This window comes from Lepidothrix coronata, unplaced genomic scaffold (assembly GCF_001604755.1).
Source record: "Lepidothrix coronata isolate B3197 unplaced genomic scaffold, Lepidothrix_coronata-1.0 Scaffold18, whole genome shotgun sequence".
In the NCBI taxonomy this organism is placed as follows: Eukaryota; Metazoa; Chordata; class Aves; order Passeriformes; family Pipridae; genus Lepidothrix; species Lepidothrix coronata.
Genome location: NW_016690198.1, coordinates 8,072,363 through 8,093,957, shown reverse-complemented (window position 1 = coordinate 8,093,957; position 21,595 = coordinate 8,072,363). Strand labels below are relative to the sequence as shown.

Here is a 21,595-nt window from a genome sequence, read left to right as displayed (position 1 = left end):
TCACCTGGAAGATAAGTCAAAACTTATGGAAGACAAGAAAGTAATCAGGGACAGCCAACATGAGTTCACATGCCTGATTCACCTGGTGGTCTTCTGTGACCATGTGACTGCATCAGTGGATAAGGGAAGAGTGACAGAAATCATATACCTGGACTTCTCTAAGGCTTTGATAGGATCCCCCATAACATTCTTACCTCTAAACTTGAAAGATATGGGTTTGATTGGATGGACTGTTCAGTGGATAAGTAATTGGTTGGATAGCCACATCCAAAGAGTCACAGTCAATAGCTCGATGCCCAAGTGGAAACCAGTAATGAGTAGTGTCCCTCAAGGGTCTGCACTGGCACCAGTGTTCATGTGGATCTCATGAGGTTCCCCAAGACCAAGCACAAGGTCCTGCACCTGGATCCAGGTAATCCCCAGTATCAACACAGACTAGGGGATGGAGAGCAGCCCTACAGAAAGGTCTTGAGCATCCTGGTGGATGAAAATTTGGCCATGAACCAGCAATGTGTGCTTGGAGCACATAAAGTATCCTGGGCTACTGGGTGGCCATCAGGGTGATTCTCCCACTCTGTTCTACCAAGATCCCACCTGGAGTACTGCATTCAGCTCTAGGGCTCCCAGTACAGAGGAGAGACACAAAAATTGTCAGAGGGCTAGAACACCTCTCCTGTGAAGACAGGTTGAGAGAGCTAGAGTTGTTCAGCTGGGAGAAGAGAAGGCTCTGGAGAGACTTTATTACAGCCTTTCAATGTACAAAAAGGGCTTAAAAGAAAGATGGAGGAAGGGGGAGAGAGAGAGAGTTTTTACCAAGGCCTGTAGAGACAGGACGAGGGACAATGCTTTTAAACTAAAAGAGCTTAGATTTAGATTGGATATAAGGAAGAAATTTCTAACAATAAGGGTGCTAAGACACTGGAGAAGGTTTCCCAGAGAAGCTGTGGTTTCCCATCTGTCATAGTTTGAAATTGGCCCCCCCTGAGAGTTCAGGGGCTCAGAGGTGATTGGGTGCCAGGGCAGTGTTCCCTGGAGAGTAAATCACCATTCATGTTGTTCGCTTCTGCTGAAAAATCATATATCACAGCACCAGAAGCTGCTGGCAGTGTTTCTGTTGGTGTCTGCTGCATGTGGGTGGAGAAGGCCAGGGGGTGGCTGGGCTCCTTCTTTCCCCCTCCCGGGGGGAGGGGGAGGCCTGCAGCCCCCAGCTCTGCCTAGGCCAGAGTTAGAGGCAGCATTTGGAGTGAGTGTTTGTGAGGGACGCGACTCACAGCACCTGAGGTAAGAGGAGAGAGGCAGGCTTTGGAGCCAAGCCCTCTCCCCTCTCCTTTCTGCAGTTAAGCTGTGGAGGGGGGCTTTTTTTTCTTTCCCTTTGCTGTAAAGTGGAGGAGAGGCTCAGCATTGAAGCTGAGCCAAGAGATGGGCCAGAGAAGGAGGCTCGGCGCTCGGGAGAAGAATCCCAGGTGAAATTGGAGATGGGCCAAGAGCTCGGTAGTTGCCCCGCCAAAGCTGACCGGGGGCAGCTGAGAACTGACTCGGAGGACGCTTGATAAGCTGAACTACACTGCAGCAGCCTACAGACCCGAGGTATGAGACTGAGAAAGAGAGATCACGCAGCAGACCGAGGAGAAAAGACTCAAAGCTATCTTCTTGGACTCTGTGAGGAGGAAAAACTTCCACAAACAGCTAGAGCTTGGTGAGGGGGGAGCGTTGGGGTTCCCCGAACACTCCCACAAGGGAGAGACTGGTTACTTAGCAGCCTGAAAAGGCTTCTCCTGGACTAAAGTTAAAGAGAGGGGCTTAAAAGGACTGATAGAAATGTAATATATATATATAGTTGGCGTTAGTTTGTATAGTATTTATTTGTGTAAAATTAATGTATATACTTCCCCCTTCCCCTATAGAAGCCTCTGGCCTGAAAGTTTCTCTCCGGTGTTGGGATAAATTGTGGGAAGGGGTGGGGGGAAGCCTGGAAATTGGATTTTGGATTTCTAACGTGGCTCAAACTGCCATCCCTGGAAGTGTTCAAGGTCAGGTTGGACATAGCTTTGAGCAACCTGGTTGAGTGGAAGGTGTCCCTGCCATGACATGAGCACTGGAACTAGACAGTCTTTAAAGGTCCCTTCCAAACCAAGCTATTCTGTGTTTCTATGATTCTAGGAAAAACTACTGTGTGATAAAGTTTTTAACATTACAGGAACTGAAAGTTGAAGGGAGACATCCTTTAAGGCAGAAATTAGGTCTCAAAACTTAATCAGTGCACTTTTAACATTCTTACTAAGAAAAACCCAAGCTGCTACTAGATAAAAAAAATTAACCTATAAGAGTGAGTATTAAAAGAAATACCTGATTTTTTTTTCAAGTTCACATATGATTACTCATGTCAATAACCCCCTTGGTTTTGCTTAAATACCAGGTACTATTATTCACAAATGCAAATACTTCTGATTTTTTACTCCAAATTCTGACTTTTAAGGTTAAATTGCACTTTATTTTAAATAGCTTATAGTAAAAGCATGGAAGAGTAAAGAAACTTACCATTATGCCACCAACTATATGACACCATGTGTCAGAACTTGAGTTTCAGCTTACAATCACATTAAAGGTATACAACATGCAATCATATTCAAGTTTACCCTCCTCTTTCCAAGTATAACTTAAATGTTCAACAGCATTCCTGATTTCTCATTTCTTCCTGTTTTATATTGCATTTTTTTAGAATGCTATTTTGTGCTGAAAGGCCCAACTGGTGCTCAGGGGTTAACAGGAAAACATTTGACCCCTCAGAGGCATTCAGGTAGATTTCTTAAAAGAAGAATAGCAATCACTCACTGTCAGCTTTGACTTCATTAAATACAAAACTGACTATGTAAGGATTTAAGTTAAATAAAAGGCAGATTTCTACCCCTGAAGAGTAAGTTTTGGTTGCTAGTCCTGAAGAGCAAATTTTGGTTGCTAGTCAAACTTCTTCCCTGCTTCCCCCAGGAAAAAAATCTGTGGAGGACAGCATTGCACAGATCACAAGAAAGGCAGGAGAATTCCTTTAGTGCGGAAAGTGCCTGGACTGTTTATCTCAAAAAAACATGGGCCAGAGGCTTGTGAGCAACACGTAGGTAGAATATAATTAATCAGGACTGAAAACTAAGGTAGAATTCTTCTGCTTTCATTTTCCATCTCAGAACAGCAATGGGAAGAGATCACCGCACTAGATGTCGTCATTGTACTCCCTGTACTTTGCTGTGGCAGCTTCCTCAAGATGAACTGCAGCACCACCCATTAAAGCAAATGCTGGGTACATTATGCCAGAGCAATCCACCTCACACTCATAAAGGCATTTCATACGGCCTGCATCATAAAACCCTACCCTGCCTCTGTCACAGTCAAGGCAAATGCCCAAGCATGACGGCAGGGGAAGGATTCTGCTTGCTGGATCCTTGAGAGCAGCAGGTGTAGTGGGGATAAAGAACTTCTTCATGCCTAAAGTGACCAGTGTGCAAGGCTGTGATGAGTCAAAGAAGGCATCTTCACTCCCACTGTCATGACCACTGTCTTGCTCGTATCTGGAACAGAAAAACAACCATGTGCATTTGTCAAATTCTGAAGCGATGTGAACTGGAGAAAACATGTTTGTAAGAAAGGAAACACCACACGATCACCCACAAAAACCTCAAAGAATATCAGAGAATCATAGAATACCCTGAGTTTGAAGGGACCCACAAGGATCATCAAAGTCTGACTCCTGGCCCTGCCCAGGACAACCCCAATAATCAAATCACGTGTCTGAGAGCATTGTCCAAACACTTCCTGAACTCTGTCAGGCTTGGTGCTGTGACCACTTCCCTGGGGAGCCTGTTCCAGTGCCTGACCACCCTCTGGGTGAAAAACCTTATCCTAATATCCAGCCTAAACCTCCCAACACAGCATTATGCCGTTCCCTTGGGTGCTGTCACTGGTCACCAGGAAGAAAACATTTGTACCTGTCCCTCCGCTTCCCCTCAGTTTCCTGTTCCCCAGGCTGAACAAGCCAAATGACCTCAGACGCTCCTCATACAGCTTCACTTCTAGACTCTTCAACATCATCATAGCCCTCCTTTGGATGCTAACAGCTTAATGTCTTTTTTGTATTATGGTGCCCAAAACTGCACACAGGACTCGAGGTGACACCACAGCAGGGCAGAGCAGAGAGGGACAATCCTGTCCCTTAACCAGCTGGCAATGCTTTGCCTGATGCCCCCCACGACACGGATGGCCCTCCTGGTTGCCAGGGCACTGCTGACTCATATTCAACTTGTTGTTGATCAGGACTCCCAGGTCCCTTTCCATGGCACTGCTTTCCAGCATCTCATTCCCCAGTCTGTCCGTGTATCCAGGGTTCCCCCATCCCAGGCTTAGAATTCAGCACATCTTTCTTAACCTTCATAGGGTTGGTGATTGTCCAGTCCTCTAATTCGTTGAGATCTCTCTGCAGGGCCTTTAAGGAGTAAACATCTTCTCCCAATTTAGTATCAGCAGCAAATTTACTTAATGTACCTTTGAGTCCTGCATCCATTTGAGAAGATATTGAAGAGAACTGGGCCGATGAGAGAGCCCTGTGGAATCTCACTGGTAACCAGTCACCAGCCTGATGCTACCCCATTCACTAAAACTCTTTGTGCCCAATCCATGAGCCAGTTGCTCACCCAACATACAATTTATTTATGCAGCAGTGCACTGGGTGTTTCATCCAGAAGGATCCTGGGAGAAGCAGTATCAAAAGCTTTACTGAAACACAAAGAAATTACAAGTGGCTTCCCTTGGTCAGCTAGGTGGATTACCTTTGTCATGAAAGGAAAGTAAGTTTTTCAAGAAGGACTTCCCCCTGTGAACCTGTGCTGGCAGTGACTGATGACTGCACTGTCCTTCAGGTTTTGTTCAATAATTCCCAGAAAAATCCTCTCCATAATTTTACCAGTCACTGAAGCAAGACTGACAGGCCTGTGGCTACCAGATTCATCCTTCCTGCCCTTCTCAAAAACCAGAACATTTAACAGCTTCCAGTTGACTGAGACCTCTAAAGACCACTGAAATACTAGCGAGATCTCACAATGACACCAACCAACTCAGTACCCTAAAGGTGAATCCCCTCAAGCCTCACAGACTTATAGAGATTCAGGTGGAACAGAAAATCCTGCACAAGTTTGGGGTTGGTTGGGAGTTGATCATTCTCACAGTCATAGTCCTCAAGCTCTGGGACCCCTAGAGCCCATCACCCTGGTGTTGAAAACTGAGGTGAATAAAGCACTAAAGACCTCTGCCTTATCTATGCTCCTGTTAGTGAAGTGACCATCCCCATCTTGTAATGGGCCAATGTTATTTCTGACTGCCTTTGGGTATTAAATTTTTTAAAAAAAACCCTCATTTTATTGTCCCCCACAATATTGGCCAGCTTCAATTCCAATTGGACTTTGGCCATGTGAATTTTCTCCCTACAGTAGCAAGTGGCAACTCTGTATTTCTCCCATGATGCCCAACCTTGCTTTCATTGGTCTTACTTTCTTTTTTTGCCTTAAGTCTAGAAGATCTCTGCTCAGCCAAGTCAGCCTTCTGCCTTGCCTGCTTGACTTCTGAAATTTTGGAATTGCCTGGTCCTGTGCCCTTAGCAGGTGGTGCTTAAAAAATGATCAGCATCTTCAATAGCATTTTCCCAGGGGACCTTACTCACTAGTTCCCTGAGCAGCCTGAAGTCTGTTCTCTTCCTGTCCAGAGTTGAAGCTTTGCTGGCACTTTTCCAGCAAAAGCTCAATTACTTTGTGGTTGCTGTGGCCAAGACAGCCACCAATCACCAATTCATTCATGAGACTCTCACTGCTAAAAAAGAACAAATCAAGGAGGGCACCTTTCTTAGTCAGCTCCCTTAGTACCTGTACCGTAAGGTTATCATCCATGTGTTTTAGGAGTCTTCTGGACCTGTTTGTGCCAGCTGTGTGATGCTCCCTATTAACATCTGGTAAGGTGAAGTCCCTCATAAGGACAAGCGCAGTTGATGGAGAGATGTCCCCTGGTTCCTTAAAGAATAATTCATCAGTGTCATCATCTTTGCTGGGTGGCCTGTAGTAGACTCCCAGGATGACATCTACTTTGTCCCTTAATCCTTACCCAGAGGTTCTCAACTGTGCCATCACCAACTGCAAGCTCCATACATTCCAGCCCCTCCATTACACACAACACCACCCCACTGCCTCGCCTGCCCTGCCTGTCCCTCCTGAAGAGCCTGCAACCATCCAAGGTGGCACACCAGTCACAGGACTCCTCCCACCAGGCCTTGCTTACACCAGTGATACACACCTAAGCCAGGAAAGAAGACACATTTAGTAGGTGGAGAACACTCACTTGGGCCACTTCAAATAATAAACTCTAATAAGGACAAGACCACAAAAGGCTTTACTAAGGAGCGGATGTGTCTAAACGTAGTTTTGCTGGGCAATCATTAATGAACCTACAGGTATAGTAAATTAGCTAACTTGAGAAGTAATTTAGCAGAAATGACTAATTCTTACAGATAAGATGATGTCCAGTGAGTTTTCCATACTGCTGCTATATTACAGTATCTTTAAAATTCACAACAAAAGATAGTGGCTTAGTGGTTTAATTTTTGGGGCTTTTTTTTAAGTGCTCTGTCTGAAGGCTTTTCTGGACCACTTCCCATATGGTTACTGGATAAGGTCCTAGCCATATCTGCTCAGTCTACATGTTTTTCCCCTGACCTCTGTCCAATAAAGACATACCAGAAAAGCACACATTTTTCAGTGCAGGCAATCCCTACCTAGGGATTCCAGGGGTTTCAGTTTCGGGGGCTTTGAGCAGCAGTTGGATATGCGTTGGCTAAAGTTTTGCAGATATATGTGTCGATAAGGAAAAAGAAATCAAGAAATTTGGATCTAATTTTTCACTTTGCAAAAATGCTCCGACTTTAATCAGCTCAAGATCGAGTTGACACACTTCCAGTGTGCTACACAGGTGGAAGCCAATATATTTGTTAAATTTCTGAAAAAGAGTCCCCAGGAGATAGCCTCCCAGCCTGCAGTTCCTACACACATCCAGGCTTGCTACAACTGTAATTAAGAGATGGATATCTTTTTATTAGTTTGCCCACTGTACTTTGGCTTGTGCTTAGTACTGTAGCACTCCAGTACTGTATGTAAGCATACAGCCTGGGATAAGCCAGTGACTGTGAAGCAAGCTACTGGAAAAATATGCAAATATGCACAGTGAACATTGTACCTCTGAATGGCTGCCAAATCCAGTAAAGGGGATTCCCTAAGGGAATTAAGGCAGAGTCTTACCACTGATAATTAAGCATTGCTTCGAACTTACAACTTTCGCTTTTTTTTTAACCTTCTTGCTTTAACTGACATGCCTTTACATCTACAGGAATCTGACTTCTTTCCTAAAAAGAAACAAAATAGGACTCTGGATATCAGAACATCTTCCTGTTAACAGTAGGGATGAACAGGACAACCTGCTTATACCACATTCTTCAAACCACTTTTCACTGGTTAGGCTCACCTTGCATACTGAGACCAGACTTGCCCTTAATTTACTTTTTAAACAGCCATCTCCTTATATAGAGTATACATTAAGCAGAGTCTGCAATTTACCTTGGACTGGTCACATCAGGGGTACTGTGGAACAATTTCTGTATCTTGTTGCTAGGAACAACTCCCACTTTTACCAGGTATGAATAGGCTTCCACACGAAAGGCCCAGAAGTGCTTCCCTTTGGCAATCCCAGTGTCACCAATGATGTAATCCAGGGTTGTGTAACATCCAACCTGCAGGCGCTCAGATCCCAGCAGTAAAGGAAATCCAGCCCTACTTTCCACAGAAGTTCTTCTTGGGTTCAGCTGGAGATGTTCATTGTTGTACCCACACTTGTCATCAAAAAGAAAACTGAAAACTGAAAAACAGTATCCCAAAAAAATTCTGCTTAGTTAACTATTTGGCCTTCTGTGCTTATAAACTACATTATAAGTCACACTGGCATTAGAATTTCTCACTTTTAAACGCTACCAGGAATGTCATGCAAGCAACCAGTCTCTGTATGTTACCTACTTAACTTTTAATAGTGCTTCTAAACATTTATGCAACTGGTAACCATGTAGTGGACATCTGGGAGCTACTGGAAAGTACTTACAGCTCTTAACACTGACAGACATAGAATCACCACATAAGAAAACCCAATACCTGGAGCTGGAGGTGTACGCAAAATAACTTCTCGGCTCCAAGGGCTACAGATGGACCCTTTATATCCTCGAACTCTAAAGGCATAGCTGCTGTCATCATCTAGATCAGACACTACTTTGCTCTTGCCACAAACTTCAGTCTTCTGCCATGTCACATTCTCCTCTTCTCTATTAAGCTTATGATACTCAAGAACATAGATGTCAGCTGAGTCTGTCTTCCCAGGGCATTCCCAACTGATCAGAGCTTGGTTGTACATTCTGCTCTGCTCCTCATTGATTTCTGGTATTTCTAGACCTGAAATAAATGAGAAAAAAAACCTCAAATTTAGATATACTTTGTTTTAGAATTAACCATCCAACCCATTTGTTGAGTGGCTATAGCCCTGTGTAAGGAGTGAATCTGACTCACTCAGTTAAAGAGAGCAGATGAGGGTGGTTTTCTGTTCATGCACTTAAGTAAATCTCTTAATTTTTGTTTCTACTTTGAAAAGCTCAAGCCTTTATTTCTGGCAGCCAAAAAATAAATGTATTAAAACCTAGTATTTTCTGCCATGCAATAAGAAGCTTCTAGGAAGACCGAGTATGATGTAACTACAATATTTTGGAAGCAAGTGTAAACTGGTACTGAATCTAGTGGCATCTTAGCTTTCTTATGAAAGCTGAAGATAACACTGCTGCCAGGTAATGTTTTCAGGATTACAGACACAGAAGGGACAATGCAAGTCACATCACAAGACTGAGCTCTGCAACTGCTGCCCTGTGTAAGTTTTGCCTTTCCCCAGAGAAGCCCTTAAAGCCATAAATTGAGAAAGATTTGATGCCCTCAGAATTTACCATTGGAATGGAAGGACAAGTCACCAAGGATGTCTTCTTGCTTAGCAATGTCCACCACAAAGTCTTCAAAAGTAGTTTCAGCTGCTGGCCTAAAGGTCTTCAGAGATTCAGTAGCTTTTTGGATTCTGAAAACAGAAGCAGCAGAATAGCAGAAGAGAGAAAAGGGAATTCAAGTAGGCATTCCTTAAAGTAAAAATGCTAGTTTGTGCTTAAAAAAAGTTCCACTTTCATGTACTTACTGATGTCTCCCAGAAATTTTTGTCTCTCTAGACAGAATTCAAATGCAAAATTTAAAGGCCTTTTGTACATCAGCGTAAACATAATGCACAGGTAATTGTTCAGGTGGGAAAGCATTTAAACAGTTTGGAGCATTATGTTCAAAGAACAACATAGATGTGAAGGGCTAGTAGAGAACATAAATATCAAAGAGCTTAAAGCCAGAAGAAACCTGCTAGATTAACTTGCAAGTACCTGATACAATCTCTGAGCAAAGGAATTTGTCAGGGAGCCGAACAGACTACCCTTCCACTGCAATCCCACCAAACAGGGCTAGGCACTGTTTGCAGGACAGAGTTCTTACTCTCCTGTGTGTTGTTTCCTAATGCACACTCTACTGTAGCAATTTTGACTGAACAGTACCAGGACCATTTCCTGAGCCTCTGAAGTGTAAGGTACTGTGTTCAGTACTTTGCTAGCAGGTGCCAAAAGAACACAACAACATGGAAGCCCTGGAACAGTACCTGTATCTCAAACACAATATATTTTAAGGTACCTGACATGAAGTTGTTTTGCTGTTTGAACAAAACAAGAGGGATCAGTTTCTTTAAGCACTTCTTGAGCATATCCTACAAGGCCATTATTTTCCAGGAGCCCTTGATATTCTTCCACCTGCGTTTGCAATTTTTCCAGCCTTATATTCTTAGAAGTTTCAATTGCCCTAAGAGCTGCAGATTTCTTCTCTTCCAGAACATGATATAATTTCTCAAAGCTCTGAGATGCTTCTTGTTTAGCTCTTTCACTGTTGCACTAGGAGCAAACAAAAGACATTTTAGACAGATTCCACAGCACTGTGGCTCTGTACAGAAACATACTTAAGTTTGTTCAAGATATCATAGTGATCTAATCATCCATTTCACAGACAACACTAATGAGCTTTGTTATGCTCTTTAGCACTGAAAATGAGATCAGCACTGCACCCAAGCTAGTCAGCATTTACTGTCTTAACACAGAGAATGAAGAGCAGGAAGGTATTCCTCTGATTATGTCTTGAGTTCTACATTACATTTGTCAAAATAGCTCATGAAAAAGCACTTAAAAACAGGTCAGTCTCTGAAATCCTCATGCACAAGAGCTATGTGCTCTTCCACGTTCCCCAATAACTCTGAACCGAGGATCCAGCTGAGTTTCTCATGTATACCCTCTGAACTGTAATGTCCTTTCCGACTACTGCCCTCAATAAAAGGAACTGCAAAGCACAGAGGCAATCTGTGATCAAGACACACAGGAACTCCTCCAACTTCTCTTTTGCGTTTTTCAGCTTGTGTGTGAGGTTCCAGCTGTGACTCTTCTGCAGGGAGATTTTGCCCTTAATTCTGACCTCCTCAAGGTAAACAGGCAGTCTTAATGGTGCAGCACCTTTAATACACAAATGCCGTAAGTCCAACGCACCTGCCTTTGGTTAAGGTATCAATTAAGCTTTGTTTTATTTACATTTACAGAGGCACGCAAAAATTACCTTTCCTCTGTATGCTTCCCTATTTCTCACATTGACAGGGTTAGGTCTCACCTCACTGTTAACACAATTTGTTCAGAAACTGCTTTACTACTTAACTGAAAAAACCCAAAGTTTGCAACACTTCACTGAAAACAGTTTTGAGTCCTTGCTGTGTCTCTAAGGGGCATCTCCAGACAACCTGCAAGCCACTCTTACCTCTGTTTCTTTCAGCAGCAGATCCAGCTGTGTGATGTGAGCTTTCACCTGGCTTTCCTTACTGATGAGGTACTCGATATCTTTTGAAAGCTTCTCCTGTTGAAATAAAACAGTAAGATGGCAGAATAAGGGTATCCACCACAAAGTGACAACCAGCACAGGCAGGTCATCAAGCTAGTGCTCAGTTTACATAGTCACAAGGACAACAGCCTACAACCAGTTATGAGCAACAACCCTGTGGAGAATTGCTTGGTGACCTGAGGTGACTGCACAAGGACAGCAGGACTGGGGACACAGCCTTGAAGGACAAGAGGTAACAGTGTCAGCAGGCTCATTCCTCTCCAGCCACCCAGGAGTCACCCTCTCTTAGGTTAGGAACTTGAGGCTTCAGGACATTAATAAAACTTACAGAAAAGAGTTGTTAGTTATTAACTCACTTGTAGTAAAATATGCTAGAAAAATGAGTGGATCAAATGACAGTATTATGAGGGTGTCTGTACTTCCTTAGCTGCAAGAGTTAGCAGTTGTACAGGAAAAGCCTTGCAAACTGCTGAGGAGGCCAAAGAGCATAACGCAGGCTAGTCTGTTTTGTTTTTTTTTTCTCTCCTGTGAGCAAGGGAGGAAGAAAAGGAAAAGGAGGAAATAGGAGCAATCATCATTTATTAACAAAGCAATGTTTGCAAGTTTTCCCTGTTGTGCTTTGTTTAGGAAATTAACAGCTATGCAACTTCAGAAACATTCAAGGTCCCAACAGATACTTCTGATGCAAACTTTTCAGAAGTGCTTCTGAAATATCAGCTACCCCAAGCTACCAGAATATTTATATTAAAAAAAATTGACTGCAAAGTATTAACTGCTTAAACTTTTTGCATTGTACGTACTCCTGTACAGTTGGCTAAGATTAGATGAAAGCACTTGTAAGGGTTTATGTTTCAAGCCTCACAGAAAACACAGTGTAGTTTCTAAGACATGAACTACGGTACACTAATATGTACATTAACCAATGTTGCACAAGAGCACGCCTCAAGAGTAGTTCAGGGTCTCCTAAACACATGTCCTGGCTTCCAGCCAGAGGGAGTTTGCCCTTACACCAGAAGCTCAATACTCTTCCTCGTCTTAAAGCCAGGTCCAATGATATTTACTTTTACCTTAAGGGTTTTGTAGGCAGTGCTCATGGTTGTTACTCTATGGTTTGCATGACATCCACCCAGTTTACAGAGATGACAAACAGGCCTTCTGCAGATTTCACAGTACATGTTTACCCTCTCCATTTCATGTTCTGGACACATCAAAATCTGTGGGAGGGGGAAAAAAGCAGAAAGAATAGAGATTTACTTTATAAAACCGAGGTGCTCAACAAATCATCAAAGCAATTAACCCAAAGCAGCCTGAGATTTCATCAGTGGATTTTCTTTATAGTCAGTTTATCTTCCACATATTATATTTGTCAATGTCACATAGTTTCACAAGGTTTTCGTCTAACAATGTCTGTGTACCCAACATGCCATGTAGCCTCCATACCGCAACCAACCCTTTTGCTAATCCCCACCCAAGTTGTTTGCATGCCTCCAGCTCCCTACACTCCTGATCAGAGATGTAAATGCAATGTATAACATACCCAGCCTGTCAAGCAAATAAACAAACAAAAAAACCCGAACAAAACAAAACAAACCAACCCAACTCAAAACAAATCAAAACAAACAAACAAAAAAAAACCCAAACCAAACCAAACCAACAAAAAAACCCCAAACCAAACAAAAAACCAAAACAAAACGAAAAAACCATAACAACAAACAAAAAAACAAACAACAAAAAAAAATGGAAAAAGTTCATGCCAGCCTCTCTTGAAACAGCTATGAACTGTTTCTTAACACAAGAGCTGACATAACACCGCAACAATTTATATGATAAACCACATAGTCACTGGTCTTGGAGCAACAAAGTAAACCATCACCACCAGCCACAATTATTTTAAAGACAAAAGGCTCCAGTGTTTCAATCTTTCTGTCTGACTCCAACTACAAGTTGTTCACACTGATGCTAATTCCAGGATCAGCTTAAACAGCATTGCAAAAAAAATGGTGTTCGCTAAAAATCATCTTTCAAAAACTGAACACATTGAAATAATTGCTCAAAGAGAAAAAACTGTGCCACTCAACTCCAAGTTCAAGCAACAGATAAAACCATATAGAAGGGGGGGTGTATGTGTATTGGTTTAAAAAAAGAAACAATGCTTTGCCTCATTCCAGAGCACTACAAGGCAACACTTGGACCACCTATTCCATAGAAGTTACCAAAGAATAGCTTTTGAGAAGTTTTTCAGTTTCAAGATGCCCATACACAGAAAGGACAGGAAAGGGCACAAAAATAGAAAACTGTGAGTAGCACAAATATAGACAAAACAAGCTAAACTGCAGACCGTCTCTGAAACCAACTTTCAAACCTCAAATGTTATCTTAGGGTATGGTGAAAAGCCCAAAGACACCAGTCTCACTAGTGCCTTGGTACATTGAGACTATCATTAAGCCAAATATGCAATAAGCAATCCCGTTTTCATTGACTACTGGATTTGGAAGGAAAAAGAAAAAAGGGGGAAAAAAAAGAAAACTGCCAGGAAAATCAATTCTGCAGGCAGATATCTCCAAAAACTACAGTCATTCAGTTAGTCTGTGGAAGTTATTTTTCCACAGCAGCGTATAACCACACCTAACAGAAAACATGTATTTTTATTCATCTCCTCAAATAAACAAGAATTACAGCCTGAGAGCTAGAGACAGCAGAGGTCAGCAGACTACCTTGTCTAGTTCTCTCAAAACTCAAGAACAATCAGCCCAGTATGTTCTTCTCCCATCCACACCACACACACTACAAAGTGCTCTCCAGTCTGCTGGTAAATTAAAGTGACAACTGTCAACATTGTTTAGGAAACCAACAACTATGCTTTCAGCTCAGGTCTTCAGAATGCAGGGCAATGAAAAATGCACTTTTCCTTCTTTACATAGAACTCAAACATTCCTCAAAGAAGTCTCTATAGGAGCAAAGTAAAGATCAGTTTACTGATGTTGGGAAGCTTTTCCACAAAGTAGACCTATCTATAGTTGATATACCTATACTATGTTATTCTTCTTTCTTTCCCCCTGTTCTTCACATATACTTAAAAGAGCTAAACCTCACATGCACAGACATAGTCAATACGTCCACATCAGAACAATATAAACCACTTCTTCCCCCTTTGCTCTGCTTTAACAAAATTCAACTACTGATTTTCAACCCCACATTCAGTCTGCATGTAGTATAAGATCATCTGGTACCTTTAAGAATACCTAAGGATCACAAGATGCCTCTGGCATTTTCAAGTAGCAATGTTGCAGCTGTGAAGGTTTAGATACCGTAGAAGCAAAGATTTTAAGGAGCTGTACAGCATTTTAAACCAAGAGCTAGAAGACAGCATGGAAACTTTCACCTTTCTCATTTATCCCATAAAGGGACATTTCATACAACGTATGTGCTAGCACATTTGAAAGCATATGAAGGTCCAGTCTCAGAAGGAAGGTACACTACTAAGTCAAGACCTTATTACACACCGCACATTAATCGAATTTACTTAATTTAATCAAAATTAATCAGGACTCCTTGACCATCAGCATTTCTGTTATCTGTGGCACCTCCAGCAAGGTCACCAGCCAGAGGCACAAAGCATGTGCTGGGACATTAAGACCTGTTGTGGTCCTTTGTTAGAGAGATGGCATCTGTGACAGTTTCTCCTGTTGTGCAACTTGAATTCAATAAGGCACTGCCATGTACTGCACTACACTTAGAAGGAGAAGCAAATTTAACAGCACTTTGCAATCACTCTGCTTTGAATGCAGCAACAGCAGCAGCAGCGTGTAAACTAGAAAATTTGCCATTACATTTTTCTCTTCTAGATGCTAGGAAGGAGAGAAAGAAGATACTTCAAGATGGATCAGGCACAAAGCATCCAAGGGGAATGTGCCTTAAGGGGGCATGGAGGAAGCCAGGTGTTTTGGTTTTTTAAGTTTACCACACATCCTCCCTATGGCAGTGCCATTTTAGATGCTCTTCTGCAACTCAAATTCTGTAAGATATGGTATACTTACCTTGGGTCTGAAGTTGGTGGTTGGTCCTACATATTCATGCTGGGCTTTCAGAGTTCCCCAAGGATGGTGTATTTTGAAACATTCATTGCAATAGCTTGCACTGCAGTCCATGCAGCTCTTTGTAGACTCTTGAGGCGGAGGTTTGCAGAAATCACACATAATAGCAATGGCTGCCCTGGCTGCCTGTCTGTATCTTTCCACAATGGTTTCCAAAGTAAAGTTGCGAAATAAGCCATTGATGCCACGTTCTCCAAGGTCAATATCCCGCTGGCAACCCGGACAAGGAAACAGAGTTGATCTAGGAGTCAGTGAATTGCGTTTTCTGCCTGTGTAGACACCAAATTCCAATTTAAAAGCAGCATAAACAGAACTGGTTTAGATTTTAGAAGACATACAGGTATGAACCAAACTACTGTAACACATTGTCCAAACTAGTACAACACCAATTCATATGCAGTCTGCCAAGCCAAAGAGAATAACCATGACAAGGTAGTTTAATGTCTGACTCCAAGGGACATTACTCCTCAAAAATGTAATACTGTGTCAAAATAAATTTAGCTGTTCCAATCCTATCTTCTTCATCTAGTTTTGGATGCACTTAAGTTGTAGTGTTTTGAAACACTAAACACAAAACATTGTGGAAGCCAGTTGGTTTTTAGGCTGACTGCCCATATAGAGAGCAACAGCTTTGTAGCATATTGAAGTGAAAGACACTTATTCCCAGAGCAAAACTACTTACTCCCAGAAAAAATATAGCCAACTTTGAGCTCCCTGAAGTTTGCTTTGGCTTAGTTAAATTTATCTTGCTCATCCCAAGAGACATCATAAAAAAAGGGGAACAAGAGAACAGTATGACATGTCAGCCAAATCATTTTGTCAAAAAATACAGAGGCTGACTTGATGCTTGTTAAAAGGCCTTGATAAAGGATGGCTGCTAAATAAGCCCAGCACACCACAGAGGATCCTCAGGTATTTATGCCTGAGAGATTCCTCTACCCTGAACTGAGAAACCACAGATCTCCACTGTTACACAGGGTACATCCATCTTTATTCATTTCAAAAGGAAAAGATGCCGAGCAGATGCACTCCTACCAAACAGCTACACCCAAATTTCTTCTCTCTCCAAAATAAAATCACAGGTTCAAGAAAAGCCACAGACCTAAGGAGCCTTTGGAGTCTGTCAGGGGGATGGCTCACACAGACTCAAAGGCTATTTACAAGGTAATGTTGTTGAGTTTATCAGACAGGGAGTGCATCCCATGTCTCACTCATGAATGCCCAGGACGCAACTATCAGAAAGAATCCTTTATGTAATTTAGGAGCAGGCTAAGCCAGTCTTTAGGCTTAACTTGTACTCTTCCAGCTTCTCCATACAAAGAAACAAAAAAACTCCATCTTCTGTAGCTGGTACGTTCTTTTAAGACCCCTTTGAGAGCACTGCATATTGGTATAACTAACTGTTCTGGTTTCAGCTGGGTTAGAGACAACTTTCTTCTTAGTAGATGGTATAGTGCTGTGTTTCAGATTCAGTATGACAATAATGTTGCGAACACACTGATATTTCAGCTGTTGCTAAGTAGAGTTTGCCCTAAATCGAGAAATTTTCATTTTATCATGCTCTACCAGTGAGCAGGTACACAAGAAGCCATGAGGGAAAACAGCCAGGACAGCTGACCCAAACTGGCCAAATGGATATTCCGTACCATAGAACGTTGTCCAGTATATAGACTAGGGGGATTCAGCCAGGAGTGGTGGATTGCTGCTCTGAAACACGCTGGGCACCTGTCAGTGGATGAACAATTGCATTGTACATCACTTGCTTCTCTTGGGTTTTATTGCTCTCTCTCTCACAACTAATTTTTTTTATTATTGTTGTACTCCAGTTATAATCAACTCTATTCCAGCCGAAACCAGGACGATAACAAATTCGTAAATGGAGGTATGACTTTAAGGTGAATTCTTAGAGTTGAAACTGGTTCTTCTTCTGAAAGGGAAATTTGTTCTCCACTGTATTTAGTCAGTATTTTCTCATTAGAAAGGCTGATGCTTTATTTCTTTCTGAAGTGTCCTTTGATGTTACCCAAGACAATTGCCTTGTGCTGTTCTCCTGCTGGTGTTTCACCTAACAATTCAGAACCTCCATTCCTATCATGCCCTTTCCAGTCTCTTCAAGAAAACACCAAACCAACACTCCCATAAGGAATTAGTTCCTTTAAGTATCTTTGAAATTTGACCCATGGTAGTTATACATGATTGTCAGCTAAGAAGCCACAACCAGAGCATAAGTAAGTGTGTACTGACAGTCTCAAACTCAGCTGGTCTTGTGCCTTTCTGCAGGTTCTGAGCAGAACAGATAGACTGCATTACGTAACAAGGATGGTTAACACGAGCACAGGTGTATAACTGTCTTGCTAAGGGAAGATGAGATTTTTTTCCTAATTTTATTTTTTCTTCAGTACTTACTTGAAGTGAATTAATTACCCAAACTGCACATCCTTCAGTACCTGTAACTTGGCATACACAGCAACACAGGCATGCAAGGCACAGTAACAGCAGTGAAACATAGACTGTATTTCCAATGTATGCTCCAAGCTAGCAGTGCACACAGGAACACAGAGAGAGATCTTCTACACAGACTTCTACAATTGCCTAAACAAAAAGATGACTTTGCATGCAGTGTCATGCAGAGAACAGCTACAAAAAAGGATCTGAAACTAAGAAAATCATACATTGTGGTGGTACATATGCTATAGCAGAGAGCAAACAATGACTAAGCAAGACAACAAGAAAAAAAAACAAACATGGTGCAGTGGTCAAGTTTAAAAATACAATCTGAAATTCATATTTATCCCTATGGAGACATTTTATTCTGCCCATGGTGGACCAAAATGAGACTGCCATCATGAGCCATGCTCTGCAAAGACTGGTGACACTGCTTATGGAAAGCAATCCAGTATCAGGGAAGTCCCATGCACATGTAGATGTCTCATCCCTTTTCATTGATAGCACTCTGAGGGTCTAAGTTGGGGGTTTTTTTCTCTTTTAAATCCCCAAAGTTTACTTGCTAAGCTCCTTGGAGTGCTCTAGCACTTTAATACTCAAAAGAAAAGAAACATCCTCTTTCTGCCTAGCAAGTCTTAAAATATTATTATGCCGTAAGAATTAGTCTGCTTTCTGTTTAAAGGGTTTCTACACTTGTATTTAAAAAAAAAAGCACTGATTAAGTAATAAATTACTTTGAGCACTATCTTTCCTATCTGTCTTGTGTCCAATTTGCTAAAACGAAATTCTAATTATACATGCAAAAAAAAAAAAAAAACAACAAATAAACAAAAAACCACATGGAACAGAGCAGCACAACCCCTGGATCTTTAGACATGTCAGATATGAGCTCAGTGAAACTTAGATCCTCCCCATATTCTCTTTTACACTTTGCCAATTCAGGTTGCAACAAAAAATATGTATTTTGTGATGTATTTTTGTAAAATATTAGGAATCATCACAAGAAATTTTCCACTGTGTTTTGTAAACAGATTGCTCCACTTGCAGTAAATTGCTCAATCTGTAACAAAAAAATTATCACAACATATGTTCATGCTTAGATTGCAAACTCACAAATATTACCATATAGATTGCAAAGACCAAAGACTCAAGTCAAAGAGCAATCTTAAGTATGTCTTTTAAAAGCAATGTTCAAATGTCCTCTTCCCAAGGAATTGAAAAGTCCAAGCTGCAGTGAATGGTTAGCAAAGGGATAAGACATCTTAAAGACAAAATTGTGTTTTCCAAGTAAACAGTATTACCAGAATTCTATGGTTGTGGAAGACATGGACATTAAATGTGTGAGAGTTTAAAAAAAAATAAGATTTTAAAAGTCAACTGGATTCTTTTAAAAGGTTGGGGGTTTTATAATATAACTGTATATTACCACCCCCCCCAAGTCAGTTAATGCTTTTGGATGAACTTTGAGGAACAAAAAAAAAAAAACAACAAACCATGACAGAAGTCAGTAGCTCTAAACTGTTACTTTCAGATATCTTAATTTTTCACAAAACAAGGGTGGTTTCTGCAGAAAGAGCAGATAAGGATAGCTTTCCAAGAGCTCTGATGGTATCATATGGTATCTTTGTTTTATGACACTTTCAGCCTTCAATTGAGGCACTTTAAACTTCCTCTTGTGATTAGCTGCTTTGTCCTCCACTGAGAGTGAAGTTCAGATTTGTGTTTAGCTCACATCTTTCTTGTAGGATAACATATTCCTATGGATTGCTCATGTGCCTGTGAATACTGTCACAATATGGAGTTGAGGGATTTTTTTCCTGTTTTTGACAGAGTATCACATTAAAAAAAACCCCAGTATTAATGTTAACAAGTCCACACAGTGGCTGAGTTGCGCAGACGAGCTGACTTTTGGAAGTGAGATGTACTCAAAACACTGGCTATCCTTCAACCTAACTGTTTCATTCATTAAGCACACCAAACATTACAAGTCTGGAAGTTTAAAATGTTTAGCTTCCCTTGTATATTCATGTGCTTTGCAAAATTTTCAGATCCAGAACTAGCTACTCGTATTAACATGGTGTAAATTTCAGTCTGCTTCTTTACCAAATTGAGCAGGCTCAAATACAATGAAGAACCAGTAATACCTTCCATTTAAAAGTGATGGCCAAACATGACCTTTAAAGGTTGGGAAGATCAGTCTAATAATTACACTTCACTACCAGTAAGACAGCAGTTTCACCAAAACTTTAGAACGTAAACTCATGAAAATTAAAAAGTAGGGGGTGGGGGAGGTGGTGTGGTGACTACTGGGGTTTTGTGTGCATTTTTGCACTCATCAATGTATATTCAGTCACATACACACACAAGGAAAAAATATAATGCAACTCTTAACTGAATTCCAGTCCAGTTGACCTTTAAATCAATGTTACACAGAATGAAAAGCTGTCCTTATAGAACTTCTTTGCTGTACCTTTGCTCACTGAAAAAGCTTTTTTGTGGACTTGACCACTGACAAAAAGCTATATGCTAACCAATAATATTTAACTCGAAATCTAAATGCTAGACTATCTGTAGCCAACACAAGAAGTGAAGCAATTCTACCTCTCCACCCAAAAGACCTCCTCTGTGAGGCTGCAAACAATGAACAGAGAGCTGTTTAGACACCAAAAAACAAGATATACCATTGGTTTACAATGGTTCAAACAAAAAGCATCAACTGTTTTCTCTCCTGTGGCTGTCAAACTTCTGCAGGGCTGAAAGGCAAGAATGTTTAGTTTCCTAGCACATGAAACAACTCTAGTATTTAAGCAGAACAGAAAAAGGGAGAAAGAAGAGATTGGGGGGGAGGGGCACAGGGAGAGATATTTCAAACATTCAGTTTCTGCATTACCATCAGTGCTGCACAAGCGTCAACATAAACACATTACATGCTTTAATTACATTAACATTGTAATTACAGTAACATTACAGAAAATTAATTAGCAATAAGAAATATCCTTCATTTTACATGCAACTTGATTTTTTAAATTAAAAACTATTTTAAATATAATATAAACAGGAGTGTTTTTAAACCAACACACTGGATTTTAAGCAGCACACACACTCCGTGTGAAAAATACAGTTCTACCAGTTCCATCCTTTTTACATTAAGATAAACTATATTTGTAAATGCAAGCTGTGTGTGCACAACAAATACAGAACATGAACCATTCCTCCTAGAATTTCAAGAATTTAAATGCCAAATCCATTTAAAAAATAGAGTATATTCCTTACGGAGACAACAGGGATTCCCTAAGTGGAAAAAAAAAAACAAAAAAGAAAAAACACACAGTGGGGAGAAAATGTCATAACCATTTTCAAATGTGACACTGATGTCTTGACAGTGATATGCTCTGCAAAAGCCTACGAGAAGTTATACACGTGAGACCATACTTTGGATGTTTTCTAGAACATTTTCTCTACTATGGAGGTATTCTATTACAAATTCCCCCATGGATCACAAAACAAATTAAGCAAGGCAATGCACATTATGAGTACCTCAGGTGCAAGATGAGAAACGTGCAGATGTAAATTGCAAGCTGGTTCACCATTACTGGTACCAAACTGGTCTGAGACCAAATCCCACACCCCATACAGCAATGAAGCTATAATGCCTGTAACATTAGAAGTGAAGATACTACAACCTGAATTTACAAATGTATTCTTTAAAGCTCCCATTTCCATATGCTTTTCATTTTGCAAATTTGAACTGTTTGAGATGATAATTTTCCTGTGATGTGCATCTGCCCAACGCTCTTTGGGGGCAAGTCCATTATGTCCAAGTCTCAATAATGAGACACCTGCAGATCTCAGGAAAACCCCTAAAGGCAGATCAATAGAAGGGACTTAGCATGCCAAGAATGATTTCAGGTCGTGTGGACAGAGCACCAGGTCCAATAAACTGAAAGCATGAGACGCGTGCAAAGACTGAGCTAACCACCTTGTTGTAAG

At 41.2% G+C, this 21,595-nt stretch overlaps 1 protein-coding gene across 4 annotated transcripts in view; it reads right to left on the bottom strand.

The window, feature by feature from the left end:
- Positions 1–2,002: 2,002 nt before the first annotated feature.
- Positions 2,003–21,595, bottom strand: part of TRIM36 (tripartite motif containing 36) — a 31,629-nt gene continuing 12,036 nt past the window's right edge. For 2 of the 4 annotated variants that reach the window (XM_017807404.1, XM_017807402.1), the window contains 8 exons: positions 15,104–15,429; positions 12,134–12,280; positions 10,986–11,081; positions 9,828–10,081; positions 9,056–9,180; positions 8,223–8,516; positions 7,638–7,935; positions 3,206–3,560 (listed from right to left, as the gene is read on the bottom strand). In XM_017807404.1, coding sequence (XP_017662893.1) covers positions 3,206–3,560; positions 7,638–7,935; positions 8,223–8,516; positions 9,056–9,180; positions 9,828–10,081; positions 10,986–11,081; positions 12,134–12,280; positions 15,104–15,262 — 1,728 coding nt within the window. In that variant the 5' untranslated portion in view covers positions 15,263–15,429. Of the gene's footprint in view, positions 3,561–7,371; positions 7,427–7,637; positions 7,936–8,222; positions 8,517–9,055; positions 9,181–9,827; positions 10,082–10,985; positions 11,082–12,133; positions 12,281–15,103; positions 15,430–21,595 lie in introns of those variants that run through there. The other 2 variants (XM_017807400.1, XM_017807403.1) reach the window with 2 other exon arrangements.